The sequence below is a fragment of the Anolis sagrei genome, chromosome 6 (assembly GCF_037176765.1).
Source record: "Anolis sagrei isolate rAnoSag1 chromosome 6, rAnoSag1.mat, whole genome shotgun sequence".
In the NCBI taxonomy this organism is placed as follows: Eukaryota; Metazoa; Chordata; class Lepidosauria; order Squamata; family Dactyloidae; genus Anolis; species Anolis sagrei.
Genome location: NC_090026.1, coordinates 134324866 through 134341353, shown reverse-complemented (window position 1 = coordinate 134341353; position 16488 = coordinate 134324866). Strand labels below are relative to the sequence as shown.

At 50.9% G+C, this 16488-nt stretch overlaps 1 protein-coding gene across 1 annotated transcript; it reads right to left on the bottom strand.

The window, feature by feature from the left end:
* Nucleotides 1-12157: 12157 nt before the first annotated feature.
* LOC137097414 (zinc finger protein 135-like) lies at nucleotides 12158-16488 on the bottom strand. Its single transcript, XM_067470487.1, has 2 exons — nucleotides 15261-16488; nucleotides 12158-14499 (listed from the first exon to the last, which is right to left on the bottom strand). Exon 2 carries the CDS (start codon nucleotides 14287-14289, stop codon nucleotides 12952-12954), a length of 1338 nt encoding a protein of 445 aa, XP_067326588.1. The 5' UTR covers nucleotides 14290-14499; nucleotides 15261-16488; the 3' UTR covers nucleotides 12158-12951.

Here is a 16488-nt window from a genome sequence, read left to right as displayed (position 1 = left end):
CAACTTCAGCAACATGGAGAGGGTAAGGGATTAGAGGACATCCAACCCCAAATTGGGAAACAAGTCATCCAGGAATACCTGGCCGCTCTAAACGAGTCCAAGTCCCCTTTCAGGGCCGGATCAACTACACCCAAGAGTACTGAAGGAACTAGCGGAAGTCATTTCGGAACCATTGGCAATCATCTTTGAGAGTTCTTGGAGAACGGGAGAAGTTCCAGCAGATTGGAGGAGGGCCAATGTGGTCCCAATCTTCAAGAAGGGGAAAAAGGATGACCCAAACAATGACCAATGTCCGGTCAGCCTCACGTCAATACCAGGCAAGATTCTGGAAAAGATGGTCAAGGAAGTGGTCTGCAAACACTTAGAAACAAATGTGGTCATCGCTAATATTCAACACGGATTTATCGATAGAGCTACAAGCTGGGTAGATGCGGGGAATGCCGTGGATGGAGCGTACCTGGATTTCAGTCAGGCCTTCCTCCCTTCAACAAGGTCCCCAATAACCTCCTGGCAAAGAAACTAGTCCAATGTGGACAAGCCAAAACTACAGTGAGGTGGATCTGTGATTGGTCAAGCGAACGAACCCAGAGGGTGATTCTCCCCAAGGCTTCCTCCTCCTCTTCCTGGAAAGACACGATGAGCAGAGTGCCATCAGCAGGGCTCCCTCCTGGGCCCGGTCCTGCTCACGATCTTATTTATTATTATTATTTATTTCTTGCATTTATTAACCGCCGCTCTCAGCCCTAGGGCGACTCGTGGCGGTGTACAGTACATAAAAGACACTTTACAGAGAAATCAGGACAGCAAACTAACATCACTAATACACAACATCTAAATTACACTAAAATAATCCGCTCCGTCATATCGTGGAATCATAATCAATCTCGTAGTCGTAATTCATTCCGGTTGTCATTTCCAGTAACATAGCACTCAGTTGAATGCCTTCTCAAATAGCCATGTCTTCAGGCCCTTACGAAAGGCCATGAGGGAGGGCGCCTGTCTGATGTCAGCAGGGAGGGAGTTCCACAGCCGGGGGGCCACCACCGAGAAGGCCCTCTCTCTCGTCCCCGCCAGGCGTGCCTGTGAGGCGGGCGGGATCGAGAGAAGGGCCTCCCCAGACGATCTCAAGGCCCTCGTGGGCTCATAGGCCAAGATGCGGTCAGAAAGGTATTTTGGGGCGGAACCGTTTAGGGCTTTGTAGGCCAACACCAGCACCTTAAATTGGGCCCGGTAGCAGATCGGCAGCCAGTGGAGCTGGAACAACAAGGGCGTTGTGTGCTCCCTGCGTCCCGCTCCTGTTAGTAACATGGCTGCCGCGCGCTGGACTAGCTGAAGCTTCCGGGCCGTCTTCAAGGGCAGCCCCACGTAGAGAGCGTTGCAGTAGTCGAGGCGGGATGTGACCAGAGCGTGTACCACCGTGGCCAAGTCAGACTTCCCAAGGTACGGGCGCAGCTGGCGCACGAGCCTAAGCTGTGCAAATGCTCCCCTGGTCACCGCTGAAACCTGGGGATCCAGGCTCAACGATGAGTCCAGGGTCACACCCAAGCTGCGAACCTGCGCCTTCAAGGGGAGTGCGACCCCGTCCAGCACAGGCTGTAACCCTATACCCTGTTCGGCCTTGCGACTGACCAGGAGGACCTCTGTCTTGTCTGGATTTAATTTCAGTTTGTTCGCCCTCATCCAGACCATTACAGCGGCCAGGCACCGGTTCAGGACTTCGACGGCCTCCTTAGTAGCAGGTGGGAAGGAGTGACAGAGTTGGACATCATCTGCGTACAGATGACACCGCACCCCGAAACTCCGGATGATCTCACCCAGCGGCTTCATGTAGATATTAAACAGCATGGGGGACAGTATAGAGCCCTGTGGAACCCCACAGGTCAAAGGCTGTGGTGTTGAACAGGAGTCCCCCAATAACACCTTCTGGGTGCGACCCTCCAGAAATGACTGGAGCCACTGCAGAGCAGTGCCTCCAAGGCCCATTTCCGCAAGGCGCCCCAGAAGGATACCGTGGTCGACGGTATTGAAGGCCGCTGAGAGGTCCAGGAGCACCAACAGGGACACACTCCCCCTGTCTAGCTCCCGGCGCAGATCATCCACTAAGGCGACCAAGACCGTCTCGGTTCCATGTCCCGGTCTGAAACCAGACTGTGCCGAATCCAGATAATCCGTGTCTCTCAAGAATACCTGGAGTTGTGAGGCCACCACGCTTTCCATGACTTTGCCCAAAAAGGGGAGATTGGAAACAGGCCGAAAGTTGTCAAATTTAGTGGGGTCCAATGATGGTTTCTTCAACAGCGGTTTTATAATAGCTTGTTTTAAGCTCGCTGGAATCTTGCCTTCCCGAAGGGAGGCATTAACCACCACCGTTACCCACTCAGCCAATCCCCCTCTGGCCTCCTTCAGAAGCCAGGATGGGCAGGGGTCTAGGATGGACGTGGTGGGCCTCATTCCTCCAAGTATCTTGTCCACATCCTTGGGCTTCACAAACTAAAAAGAATCCATCAAAATGGGACAAGCAGGTGCTCGTGTCACATCCTCAGAGACTGCATTTAACATGGTGTCCAGCCCAGAACGGATCAAGGCGACTTTGTCTGCAAAGAACCGAGCAAATGCTTCACAGCGCGTGATCGAATTGTCAGGGCTCCCACCTGAGGTGGCGGGAGTTAAAAGACCTCTGACAATCCGAAACAACTCCGCTGGACGGTTCCTTGCAGACGCAATAGTAGCCGCAAAGAAAGTTTTCTTTGCGGCTTTTATTGCCGCGGCATATGCCCTTAGAAAGGACACAAACCGTGCTCGATTTGACTTGCTCGGATCCGAACGCCACACGCTCTCTAGTTCCCTCTTCCTTCGCTTCATCACTGCCAGCTCCTCAGTGAACCAAGGAGCTGGTTTAGCTCGGCTACTTGAGAGGGGACGTTCCGGAGCGATCATGTCAATTGCCCTAGCCATCTCCCCATTCCAGAGAGTGACCAAGGCCTCGACATGGTCACCTGCCGAGGTGGCGGGAAAATCCCCAAGAGCCGTCAGGAATCCATTCGGATCCATAAGTCTCTTGGGGCGGACCATCTTAATGGGTCCTCCACCTTTGCAGAGGTTAGGGGGCGCAGTGAGCCTAAATCTGATCAGGAAGTGGTCAGTCCATGGCAACGGAGAGATGGACAACTCCTCCACACCGCCACCCTGCTCCCATCCCTGGCAAAAGACCAAGTCCAATGTATGTCCAGCACAGTGGGTGGGGCCAGATATTTGTTGGGACAGCCCCATGGTTGCCATGGCAGACATGAAGTCCTGAGCCGCACCTGTGAGGGTCGCCTCGGCATGGATATTGAAGTCTCCCAGCACAAGAAGCCATTGAGACTCCAACGCCAGGCTCGAGACCACCCCCGCTAGCTCAGGTAGGGAGACTATAGTGCAGCGAGGTGGACGGTACACTAGCAGAATCCCTATTCTGTCCCGGTCACCCACCCTCAGGTGGACACATTCAAAATTTGTGGTCTGCGGGATGGGGCTCCTGGTCAGATGGATGGAATCTTTATAGACCACTGCGACCCCGCCTCCCCGTCCTCCGGATCTCGGTTGGTGCTGTACGGAGAAGCCTGGAGGACAAAGCTGGGTAAGATTTACACCTCCAGCTTCATCCAGCCAGGTCTCCGTGATGCACGCCAGATCTGCCCGCTCATCCAGGATAGATCCTGGATAAAGGTCGTTTTTCCGTTGACAGATCTGGCGTTCAACAGCACCACCTTCAATCCAGAAGGCCCGCTCACCTGGTTACACCAATTTACCTTAGGAGACCGGTTTGGGGTTATTAATGTAGATAAGCGGTCCGAATTAAGCCGAATTTGTGGTCTCCTTTTCCCGCATCTCCTCCTCCCCACCACAACCTCTATGGGGACCCCTCGGCTAGTGGAACACTTCCCCTCCTCCATGCCGCAGTCTGAATCCAAGGTCTTAATATCTGTTCCATTTATGGTTGTCTGGATTGTTGGAGTTTTTTCTTGCCAACTTCCTACATTCCCCTTCTCCCTCCTCCCCACCTCATTGTTACCCCCGGCCTCCAGCTCGCTTCGTCCCTTGCCCTTTCCGCAAGTCACTAATATCAAGGACAAAACAAATAGGGGAATAGGGAACCACATGGGTGGTAGTGGTAGTACACTTCAGTGAGACTGATAGTAGCACAGTGCAGTCAGTGTCACAGCTGCGGCAGTTGGTAGTTCGTAAAGTGCAAGAGTCTTAAGGTGCAAGTACAATAGCGTCCCAGCTGCGTACTACTGGGTGATTCCTAAAGTGCAAGATCTAAAGTGCAACAAGGTACCTGAGTCTAGCTCTAAGTGCTATCTATGTGCGGCATGGAGGGATAGGGAGAGGGAGACAAATGCCAGCTCAACTAAGCAGCAGAAGAGGCAGGCGCCTTAAAGTGCTAAACTGAGTTCTTAGTACTAATTAGCAGCAAATTAGACCAGGAACAGTAAAGTGCTACATTATTATTATTATTATTATTATTATTATTAACTTTATTTGTCCCCCGCTAGCATCTCCCGAAGGACTCGATGCGGCTTACACAGGCCGAAGCCTCAAAACACAATACAATAGAAAAACATAACACAACAATAGCAAAGCAAATCAAAACAATAAGCAGAGTAACAACAATGGCAGTACATCAAGACATTATTAAAAACTGGTTCGGCCGGCGCAATGGGGTACAGGGTTAAAAGTGCTGAAATGGCAGGAGGCACGTAGGATTAAAAGTGCGGTGTACAGCGACGATTAGTTATGCTAAGGTGCTATTAGGCCTTGGGGTGGGGATTCCTAGTCTGAGAAGGCACAACAGAACAGCCAAGTTTTTAAATTCCTTCTGAAAACAGCTAGAGAAGGGGCCTGTCAGAGATCTTTTGGAAGGGTGTTCCAAAGTCGGGGGGCCACCACAGAGAAGGCCCTATCCCGTGTCCCTACCAAGCGCGCTTGCGATGTGGGCGGGATCACGAGTAGGGCCTCCCCAGATGACCGGAGCGAGCGTGTGGGTTCGTAGATGGAGATGCGGTCACGCAAGTAGGGTGGTCCCAAACCGTTTAGGGCTTTGTAGGTGAGCACCTGCACCTTGAATTGGGCTCGGAAAATAAATGGCAGCCAGTGGAGCTCCTTAAACAGAGGGGTAGACCTCTCTTGATAATGAGCCCCGGTTAGCATCCTGGCTGCTGCCCGCTGGACCAATTGAAGTTTCCGTGCCGTCTTCAGGGGCAGCCCCACGTAGAGCGCATTGCAGTAGTCCATTCTAGAGGTGACCAAGGCGTGGTACATTAAGCAGTATGTAAACATAGAGCAATATATAAACACAGCGTTAGGGAGATTGGCAAACAGTATCAGTTAGTAAAAATTGTTGTGATTCAAGATGTAATCTATGGACGACTGGTGTAAGATAGCGGATGGAACTCTCAGTCTTTCCAGAGATGGTACACACGGCGGTTAGTCAGCACAGGTTGGTCTGCACATCCACTTGCTTGTACAGTCGGGCAGCACAAAATCGGTCAATACAGAAGAGGTCAACACAAACAGGTCTACACACGGCTTGCGTCGCACATCCACTTGCTTGCACAATCGAGCAGCACAGAATCGGTCAACACAAAGGAGGTCAACACAGAAAGGTCTACACACGGCTTGCGTTGCGCAATCGGATGGCACAAGGGTCGATCTGCACAGCGGATGGTCCACGGAGTTGGTCAACACGGACGATGTTGGGCCCAGCGGCCAAGGCGTTTGGTACAGGCCCGGTGGTGGCGGTCCCGATGGTGTGGGCCCGGCCGGAGCAGCGCTCACGGCGCAGCGGCCTGCTTGAAGGGCCCAGGTGGTAGGCCTAGCTGGGATAGGTAGGCCGCGCTCACTGCGTTAGCGGCAATGGCCTCAGCCGCAGCAGAAGGCCCCAGCTCGTTCCTCAGCTCGGAGGGGATGGGCCTCGGCAACAGCACGCCCGATGAAAGGCCCAGATGGCAGCGGTCCGGGGCGACCGGGCCCAGCCAAGTGGCGCTCGCAGCAGGCGCAGCGGCCCGCCCAGCAAGACCCAGGGCCGTGGGGGCCAAGGAGCAGCAGCGCACCGGTTTTCGCTGAGGCCGGCACGCCGAAAAACGCCGAAAAAACAGCTGGCGCGCCTGATGGCCAGCGCGCCGGAGAGCCGGCGCTCAGCAGGAAGTCCTCACTCCGTGGCCGCCCGAGTCCTCCAGGCAATGGCGGCCACGGTCCTCCAAACAATGGCGCCGCCGCCAGGAGACCCAGGAGGACGCCGGCTCCTGGGCCGAAGGGACGACCAAGCGCCAGCGAAGGGACGCCGACGAAGCGTCCACCGGCGCGAGAAGAGCAGCCCCCAGCCAGGAGCAACAGCAGCAGCAGCACAGCGACCGACGCGCGCGGCAGCGGCAGCGCGGTGACGGAGGCGGAGGCCCGCGGCAGCAGGCAACGGGCCCTAGCCAGCTGGAAACAGGGCCGGAACAGCAGCAAGGGAGCAAATGGAGTAGGCGAAGCAGCCCACTGAAGCAGCCCACCGGTAGGTTTTAAGACCAGTCAGGCATCAACGGTCAGCGGTCAGCGGTCAGCAGTTAGGCGGCAGGGGGGAACGCTCTTGCCAGGCCAAGATGGAAGTGGCCTCAGCGTTCTACCTCTCCTCGTTCTCTTTCTCCCTCTTAGCTCCCCTTTTTCAAGTAGAAGCCCACCAAAAGACCCCCCGAGGGCTCCTTCGAACCCTCGGTTGCCAATGGTGATAGTTGGTAGTTGGGGGAGCTCTGGATGGAAGGGATTAAGGTTGGATTCAAGAATCTCACCAGACCGCTCCGCAAGTCAGCTGTTACCTCTCCGCCATCATACCGCAGAGATGGCAGAGATGCGGTCAGATAGGTAGCTTGGGCCGGAACCGTTTAGGGCTTTAAAGGCCAACGCCAGCACTTTGAATTCAGCCCGGTAGCAGATCGGTAGCCAGTGGAGTTGGCGCAACAGGGGGGTTGTATGCTCCCTGCGCTCCGCTCCTGTTAAAATCATGGCTGCCGAGCGTTTGACTAGTTGGAGCTTCCGAGCTGTCTTCAAAGGCAACCCCACGTAGAGAGCGTTGCAGTAGTCTAAACGGGATGTAACCAGAGCGTGGACTACCGTGGCCAAGTCAGACTTCCCAAGGTACGGGCGCAGCTGGCGCACAAGCTTTAGCTGTGCAAATGTTCCCCTGGTCACCACCGAAACCTGGGTTTCCAGGCTCAGTGATGAGTCCAGGGTCACACCCAAGCTGTGAACCTGCGTCTTCAGGGGGAGTGCGGCCCCATCCAACACAGGCTGTAACCCTATGCCCTGTTCGGTCTTGCGACTGACCAGGAGTACCTCTGTCTTGTTTGGATTCAATTTCAATTTGTTTGCCCTCATCCAGACCGTCACAGCGGCCAAGCACCGGTTCAGGACCTGGACAGCCTCCTTAGTAGCAGGTGGGAAGGAGTGACAGAGTTGGACATCATCTGCGTACAGATGACACCGTACCAGAGTTGGACATCATCCGCGTACAGATGACACCGTACCCCGAAACTCCGGATGATCTCCCCCAGCGGCTTCATGTAGATGTTAAACATGGGAGACAATATTGAGCCCTGAGGAACCCCACAAGACAATGGTTGTGGGGTTGAACAGGTGTCCCCCAACAACACCTTCTGAGATAGACCCTCTAGGAATGACCGGAGCCACTGCAAAACAGTACCTCCAAGACCCATCCCTGCGAGGCGTCCCAGAAGGATACCGTGGTCGACGGTATCGAAGGCCGCTGAGAGGTCCAGCAGCACCAACAGGGACACACTCCCCCTGTCGAGCTCCCGACGCAGATCATCCACTAAGGCGACCAAGGCTGTCTCGGTACCATGCCCCGGCCTAAAGCCAGACTGTGCCGGGTCTAGATAATCCGTGTCTACCAAGAATACCTGGAGTTGTGAGGCCACCACACGTTCCAAGACTTTGATCAAGAAAGGGAGATTGGAAACTGGCCGATAGTTGTCGAATTTAGTGGGGTCCAGTGATGGTTTCTTCAACAGCGGTTTTATTATAGCTTGTTTTAAGCTCGCTGGAATCTTGCCTTCCCGAAGGGAAGCATGTTATTTCCTGGAGTAGGATCTCATCCCCCTCTTGGATCCAAGTTTCTGTGATACACACTAGGTCAGCTCCCTGATCATTAAGAAAATCCCTGATGGTAGCAGTTTTGTTCCTTATGGACCTAGCATTCACCAACACCAGAGTAGGAGGGGAGGAAACTGGTCACCTGTCACAGGTGTGCCTGGGGATTGGCCGCAGGTCAGAGGGGGGCCGAGTCTCCCGCCAACTCAGCCTCCCTCTAGTATTCGGTCTGCGCCTACCGTCGTACCTCCCCCTCCCAGAGATCGTAGGAATCCCCAAACACAGACCTACTTCTCTTAGAGGCTCTGCAGCACAGATTAGGTGCCCTGTGTTCAATTGGCCATCTGAAAAAAAGATGGGGCATGGCCAATTGACAAGTAGTCATAGATGGAGCCCTCAGCGAGGTGAGGAGCAGGTGTAAAGGCCAGAACACCTGGCCAGTATTTTGGATGGGGGGGGGGGGTGAACTAGAGGACCTCAAGGCCAGACCTTCATGCGCAAGGCCTTCAAGCAGTCGCGAAGCAGGTGTAAATGTTGCTTCACCAAGGCGTCTCACTAGACGCTCCTCAGGAAAATGTGTCATGTCTTTAGTGGGAAATGTCTCAAGGCTCCTACCTTCCCTTGACCGGGGGGAAGCCCTCTCCGACCTGTTCTCCAGAGATAGTCTCCTTTTGGCTTCAGGACTAAGCTTTTTCGGGAGTGTTAATGCCTCAGATTTTGACCGACAGCCAAAGCCCACCCCCAGAAGGTTCTGGTCTTAAACCCTCTCCAGCTCCGTCTCTTCCAAAAAAAAAAACCCTTTTCCAGCCTTAGTCCTTCGCTTTGAAGTGTTTTCAAAGTTTGCGGGGGATAATGGTTCATTCAATTGTAATGATGATGATATGGTTATTTATCATTGTAATTGTGAAAATGTGCAGATTTGGCAAATATGAATTTAATATGATGTGTGGGAATGAATGGAAGAATGGAAGGATGTGTGGCTGGAGTTAATAATGTTGGAAACACCAGTATAATATTAAGGCCGGCAAGGACTATTTATTTATTTATTTATTTATTTGCTGCATTTGTTGACCGCCGTTCTCAGCCCTAGGGCGACTCACGGCGGTGTACAACATATAAAAGACAGTTTACAATAAAGCACGACGAAAAATCAACATATCACTAATACACACTAATATAATTACATTAAAATAATCCGCTCCGTCTTATCGTAGAATCATAACCAAACTCGTAATCCATATTCCGTTCCAGTTGTCATTACCAGATGATGTACACTCAGTTAAATGCCTTCTCAAATAGCCATGTCTTTAGGCTCTTACGAAACGACATAAGGGAGGGCGCCTGTCTGATGTCAACAGGGAGGGTGTTCCACAGCCGGGGGGCCACCACCGAGAAGGCCCTCTCTCTCGTCCCCGCCAGACGTGCCTGTGAAGCAGGCGGGATCGAGAGAAGGGCCTCCCCAGACGATCTCAAGGCCCTCGTGAGCTCATAGGCCGAGATGCGGTCCGAAAGGTATTTTGGGCCGGAACCGTTTAGGGCTTTGTAGGATAACACCAGCACCTTAAATTGGGCCCGGTAGCAGATCGGCAGCCAGTGGAGCTGGAACAACAAGGGCGTTGTATGCTCCCTGCGTCCCGCTCCTGTTAGTAGCATGGCTGCCGCACGCTGGACTAGCTGAAGCTTCCGGGCCGTCTTCAAGGGCAGCCCCACGTAGAGAGCGTTGCAGTAGTCAAGGTGGGATGTGACCAGAGCGTGTACCACCGTGGCCAAGTCAGACTTCCCGAGGTACGGGCGCAGCTGGCGCACGAGCCTAAGCTGTGCAAATGCTCCCCTGGTCACCGCTGAAACCTGGGGGTCCAGGCTCAGCGATGAATCCAGGGTCACACCCAAGCTGCGAACCTGCGCCTTCAAGGGGAGTGCGACCCCGTCCAGCACAGGCTGTAACCCTATACCCTGCTCGGCCTTGCGACTGACCAGGAGGACCTCTGTCTTGTCTGGATTTAGTTTCAGTTTGTTCGCCCTCATCCAGACCATTACAGCGGCCAGGCACCGGTTCAGGACTTCGACGGCCTCCTTAGTAGCAGGTGGGAAGGAGTGACAGAGTTGGACGTCATCTGCGTACAGGTGACACCGCACCCCGAAACTCCGGATGATCTCCCCCAGCGGCTTCATGTAGATATTAAACAACATGGGGGACAATATAGAGCCCTGTGGAACCCCACAGGTCAAAGGCTGTGGTGTTGAACAGGAGTCCCCCTGCGTGCTAGATTTGCTCACGAGAAGCTGTGATACGAACTGGGAGAGTGATAAAGGAAATGTTTGCAACATTCCTTATGTTAAGAAGGAAGTCAACACAAGCCTTGTGTTTGTCAACACCAATCAAGAAGTCAACATCTGGCCAGGAAACTGAGGTGGATCCAGGATGGAAGACATCTATCATTCATTTACAACTTTGGGATGGCATCAGCAGAATATTCCTATAAAAGTCTAATTGGGCTCAAAGTGTGACCGACCTGAGGAGTCTGGTTCACCCGCCATGCTCTGCTCCACGGGAAGGAGAGAGAGAGAGAGAGGTGGTGTATTCGGAGAGTGGCAGATCTTCACGGGGAGCCGTCTGGTCCCTTTGGGGCTTCTTTCTCAAGGGAAGAGGAAGAAGAAGTGCGCTTTTGGAGTCTTGGATTATGTGCAGGGACTCGGATTCTGCTGTATGGAAAACAGAGATCTGGTCCTTGGCACTGTTCTTAGGGAAGAGGTTTCGGCACTTAAATGGTTTGAATTTTTGGCGTTATGGAAGTTTTGGAACTATGCATTTTGCAGGATACACGAAAGCAGGGTCTGGCCTAACAGGTGCTTCTCCAAGGAGGGAGAAAAGGATATGGTAGTATTTGGACGCATGTGGATGAATGTGTGCACATGTGTGTGAATATTGAGCCTAGTGCCTAGATCCAGAGAAGTCATGCTCCCCATGCATGTGTGTACATGTGTGTGAATGGTGAGAGAAAATGTAGTTCCCCTTTGTATGTTTGTTAACCAATGTAATTGTAAATCCAATGTAGTTGCATAGGATCTGTCTGTCTGTCTGTCCAATGTCATTCTTTGTCTAAATGTTTTTCTGTGATCTGATATACCCTCCCACACTGGAAATTGCAATAAAAAGAACTTAGGCTTCAAAGTCATTGAAAAGTCATTCATCACATTCATCACACCTGGAATATTGTGTCCAATTCTAGGCACCACAAACGAAGAGAGATGTTGACCCTACGCTGGAATGTGTCCAGAGGAGGACGACTCAAAGGACCAAGGGTCTGGAGAACAATCCCTATGAGGAGCGGCTTGAAGAGCTGGGCATGTTTAGCCTGCAGAAGAGAAGGCTGAGAGGAGACAGGATGAGGGCCATGTATAAATATGTGAGGGGAAGTCACAGGGAGGAGGAGGGGGCAAGCTTCCTTTCTGCTGCCCTGGAGACTAGGGCGCAATGAGGCCATGGAGGTGAGCACCCAGACGCGGACTCCCCAACAAAGGTTGTACAATGAAGCTTGCGGTCTCATCTGGATAAAAGATTGGTCCAACCAAAGCAATAATAAGAATCTGTCACTTGAGGGATTCGACCTAAGAAGGGGAAGGCATGCGTACATGTGGTACGACAAAAAGAAAATAGAAAAAAACTGGGAATCATTTTCTACGATTGTCCCTACTCAAGATATGGGAAAGCTACAAATCGAAATTCTACCAAAAAACTCCATTATGGGTCTCGCCCTTGGAAGCCGCCCAAAGAAGAGAATGGGGCAGAGGAAACGGCCAATGTATACAGAGATCCTAAAAATACAAAAGGGAGCCTATGACGAGCAAGGGAAGACTGACCTGGCAGCTTGGGGGATCCCACCATTACAGGGGTCCCAAAATGGGGAGGGCGCTGGCCCCTTTGTCTTTAATAATGTTTATACACGAGCGCTGCCACCACTTAATTGACTTCAACAGGCTCTCTCCTGTAATGCACGGAACGTGTGTGAGGCACACGGAAACGTTTTGTTATTCAAACAGGGAAAGAGGTTTATTTACTGAACAGGCAGTATCCGCTGAACGGTTGCAGTTTATTGGTTCAATGCTTTATGGTTACAGAAAGAGTCCACACTTGGACCACGTTAGCCAGGACGTAGGTGAACTACAACTCCCAAACTCAAGGTCAATGCCCACCAAACCCCTCCAGAACTCCCAGATGGTCATGGGAGTTCTGTGTACCAAGTTTGATTCAATTCCATAGTTGGTGGAGTTCAGAATGCTTTTTAATTGTAGGTGAACTATAAATCCCAGATGACATCAAAAACAACAATTCAAAAAAAGCAGAAATTGTATAGAATGCTTGAACTACACAGCAAACGAACTAATACATAAAGTCCAATACTAAATTAGAAACAAACAAGCCAATGAAACAGACACCGACATAGACACACAAAGAGAACTAACTAACAAACAAATGTATTTATTTACGATATTTCTATCTTGCCTTTCTCGAACATGAAAGTGACTCAAGGCGGCTTTCTCCTCCCAACAATTAGTCACTTCCACAAGCCTCAAGTGTTGCTTTTGTACTTGTTAGAAAGACTTTCTGATCTCAATTATCACCACTCCCTCCAGTGTGAATTCTATGTCAATGTAGATATGAACTCTGTGAGAAGCTATGTCCACACTCAGGACCAGTGATTCTCAACCTGTGGGTGCCCAGGTGTTTTGGCCTACATCTGAAAGGACTTCTGGGAGTAAGGCCAAAACATCCGGGGACCCACAAGTTGAGAACGACCGCTCCAGGCACTTGTAGGGTTACTCCCCAGTGTGAGTCCTTTGATGTTTATGTAGACTTCCACTCTGAGTGAAGCTCTGTCCACACTCTAGGCATTTATAAGGCTTCTCCCCAGTGTGAGTCCTTTGATGTTTATGTAGACTTCCACTCTGAGTGAAGCTCTGTCCACACTCCAGGCATTTATAGGGCTTCTCCCCAGTGTGAGTCCTTTGATGTGATCGTAGACTTGATCTATAAGTGAAGCTCTGTCCACACTCTAGGCATTTATAGGGTTTCTCCCCAGTGTGAATCTTTTGATGTGAATGTAGATTTCCCTTCCGAGTGAAGCTCTGTCCACACTCTAGGCATTTATAGGGCTTCTCCCCAGTGTGAGTCCTTTGATGTTTATGTAGACTTCCACTCTGAGTGAAGCTCTGTCCACACTCCAGGCATTTATAGGGTTTCTCCCCAGTGTGAGTCCTTTGATGGACACGTAGATTTGCACTCTGAGTGAAGCTCTGTCCACACTCCAGGCATTTATAGGGCTTCTCTCCAGTGTGTGTCCTTTTATGTGATTGTAGACGTGATCTATAAGTGAAGCTCTGTCCACACTGGGGAGCAGTGTGAGTCCTTTGATGTTTATGTAGACGTGATCTATAAGTGAAGCTCTGTCCACACTCTAGGCATTTATAGAGTTTTTGCCCAGTGTGAATCCTTTGATGAACACCTAGACTTCCACTTTCAGCGAAGCTCTGTCCACACTCCTGGCATTTATAGGGTTTCTCCCCAGTGTGAGTCCTTTGATGTGATCGTAGACGTGAACTACGAATGAAGCTTTGTCCACACTCCAGGCATTTATAGGGTTTCTCCCCAGTGTGCGTCCTTTGATGTCTTTTTAGGTCTGTACTATGAGTGAAGCTCTGTCCACACTCCCAGCATTTGTAGGGTTTCTCCCCAGTGTGAATCCTTTCATGTAAAATTAGACTTGCACTATGAACAAAGCTCTGTCCACATTCCAGGCATGTATAGGGTTTCTCCCCAGTGTGAGTTCTTTGATGTCTACGTAGATTTCCTCCCTCAGTGAAGCTCTGTCCACACTCCAGGCATTTAAAGGGTTTTTCTCCAGTGTGAATCCTTTGATGTGAACGAAGGGCTCCACTCCGAGCAAAGCTCTTCCCACACTCCAGGCAGTTATAGGGTTTCTCCCCAGTGTGAGTCCTTTGATGTGAACGTAAGTGTCCACTCAGACTGAAGCTCTTTCCACACTCCAGGCAGTTATAGGGTTTCTCCCCAATGTGAGTCCTTTGATGTAAACGTAGATTTTGATTCCGAGCAAAGCTCTTTCCACATTTAATACATGTATAGGCTTTCTCCTCCATGTTGACAGTGTCATACACATTTAATTCTAATATGGACACCTGACACCTTTGTTTTCCTCTTTCTGATTACTCGCAGCAATGGGGTCAAATTACAGGAAAGGAGATTCCATCTCAACATTAGGAAGAAGAGTTGTTCAGCACTGGAACTCTCTGCATCAAAGTGTAGTGGAGGATTCTTTGGAGGCTTTTAAACAGAGGCTGGATGAGGCCCTGCTCAAGAAAGGAGAAGCAACAGGTTAAACACGAAGCCCCAAACCCCCTTTACCTCCAACATTATCCAAGACACAGAGGCATAAAGTATCTCAAGGACATACACGGAAACCAGCCAAAGCAGTCACAGATTCATGAAAACAAAGGAAGAATTCAGATGCTTTGAGTGAACGTTACAGAAACAAAAACTTTCTGTGGTTCAAAGGTGACTCAACAAACAGAAGGAAGGAAGGAAGGAAGGAAGAAAGGAAGGAAGGAAGGAAGGAAGGAAGGAAGGAGGGAGGGAGGGATGGCCTGGATGATCTACGGATGGAACAAGTCAAGAACTTTGGCCCAAAAGCAAGGCGCTGGCTGCTGGAGCTGATGAACAACTGCTCTGCATCCTGTCAGATCCCCAAAATCTGGAGGAAAGCCAGAGTCATCGCCATCTTGAAGCCAGGCAAAGACCGTAACGACCCAAAAAGCTACAGACCAATCTCCCTGTTGTTGTGCCACCTCTACAAAGTTCTGGAGAGACTTATTCTGCATAGAATTATGGAAAAAATAGACCCCTGTCTGATCCCACAGCAAGCTGGCTACAGGAAAGGCAAAAGCTGCACATCGCAAGTGCTGAACCTGACTCAGCACATAGAAGATGGCTTTGAAAAGCAGCAGATCACAGGAGCTGTCTTCATAGACCTGTCAGCAGCCTATGAGACTGTGAACCACCACTGCCTCCTCCTGAGAAAAATGTATAATATCACAAAGGACGACCAACTCACCCGCTTCATAGGAAACCTGCTACAGAACAGGAGCTTCTTTGTTGAGTTCCAGGGCCAGAGAAGTAGATGGCGGAAACAGAAGAACGGCCTGCCTCACGGAAGTGTGCTTGCTCCATCCATGTTCAACATCTACACAAATGACCAGCCACTGCCAGAAGGGACAGATAGTTTCATCTATGCTGATGATCGTGCCATCACTGCTTAAGCAGGGAGCTTTGAGATGCACAGAAGCTCTCCGAAGCTTTAGGCGCTCTTACTGCCTATTACAGGGAAAACCAGCTGATCCCTAATCCATCTAAAACGCAGACATGTTCCTTTCACCTTAAGAACAGACACGCATCCCGAGCTCTGAGGACTACCTGGGAAGGAATCCCACTGGAGCATGGCAGCGCACCCAAATACCTGGAGTCACTCTGGACCATGAAGCACTACAAGAAGCACTGCCTGAATATCAAGCAAAAAGTGGGTGCTAGAAACACATTTTGGTGTTGGAGGAAATTTCTGAGAGTGCCTTGGACAGCGAGAAGATCCAACCAGTCCATACTTCTGCTCATTGAAGGGAAGGATATTAGAGACAAAGTAGAAGTCCTTTGTCCATATCATGAGGAGACAGCAAAGCTTAGAGAAGACAATTATGCTGGGGAAAGTGGAAGGAAAAGGGAAGAGGGGCTGACCAAGGGCAAGATGGATGGATGGCATCCCTGAAGTGACTGGATTGACCTTGAAGGAGCTGGGAGTGGTGACGGCCGACAGGGAACTTTGTCGTGGGCTGGTCCATGAGGTCACGAAGAGTCGGAGACAACTGAACGAATGAACAACAACAGAAACAATATCATATGAAAGCTGAGTGGCACAACCTGGGGATCACAACCAGACACAGTGAAGACATCTGCCCTTGTGCTAGGCTACTCTGCTGATGAGTATGCATGCCCAGTGTAGAATACATCTCACCATGCTAAAACAGTGGGTGTGGCTCTTAATGAGACATGCCGCATTATCACAGGGTGTCTGCGCCCTACACCACTGGAGAAACTACACTGCTTAGCTGACATTGCACCACCTGACATCCGCTGGGAAGTAGCAGGCAATAGTGAAAGGATCAAGGCAGAGACCTCTCTAGCCCATCCTCTGTTTGGGTATCAGACAATATAGGAGCAGAATTCAAAACGATCTTGACAGATTAGAGAGATGGGCCAAAACTAACAAAATGAAGTTCAACAGTGACAAA

Bases quoted from the DNA above. Each gene is read 5' to 3' on its own strand.
- LOC137097414 (XM_067470487.1), bottom strand. From the start codon at position 14,289: ATGGAGGAGAAAGCCTATACATGTATTAAATGTGGAAAGAGCTTTGCT.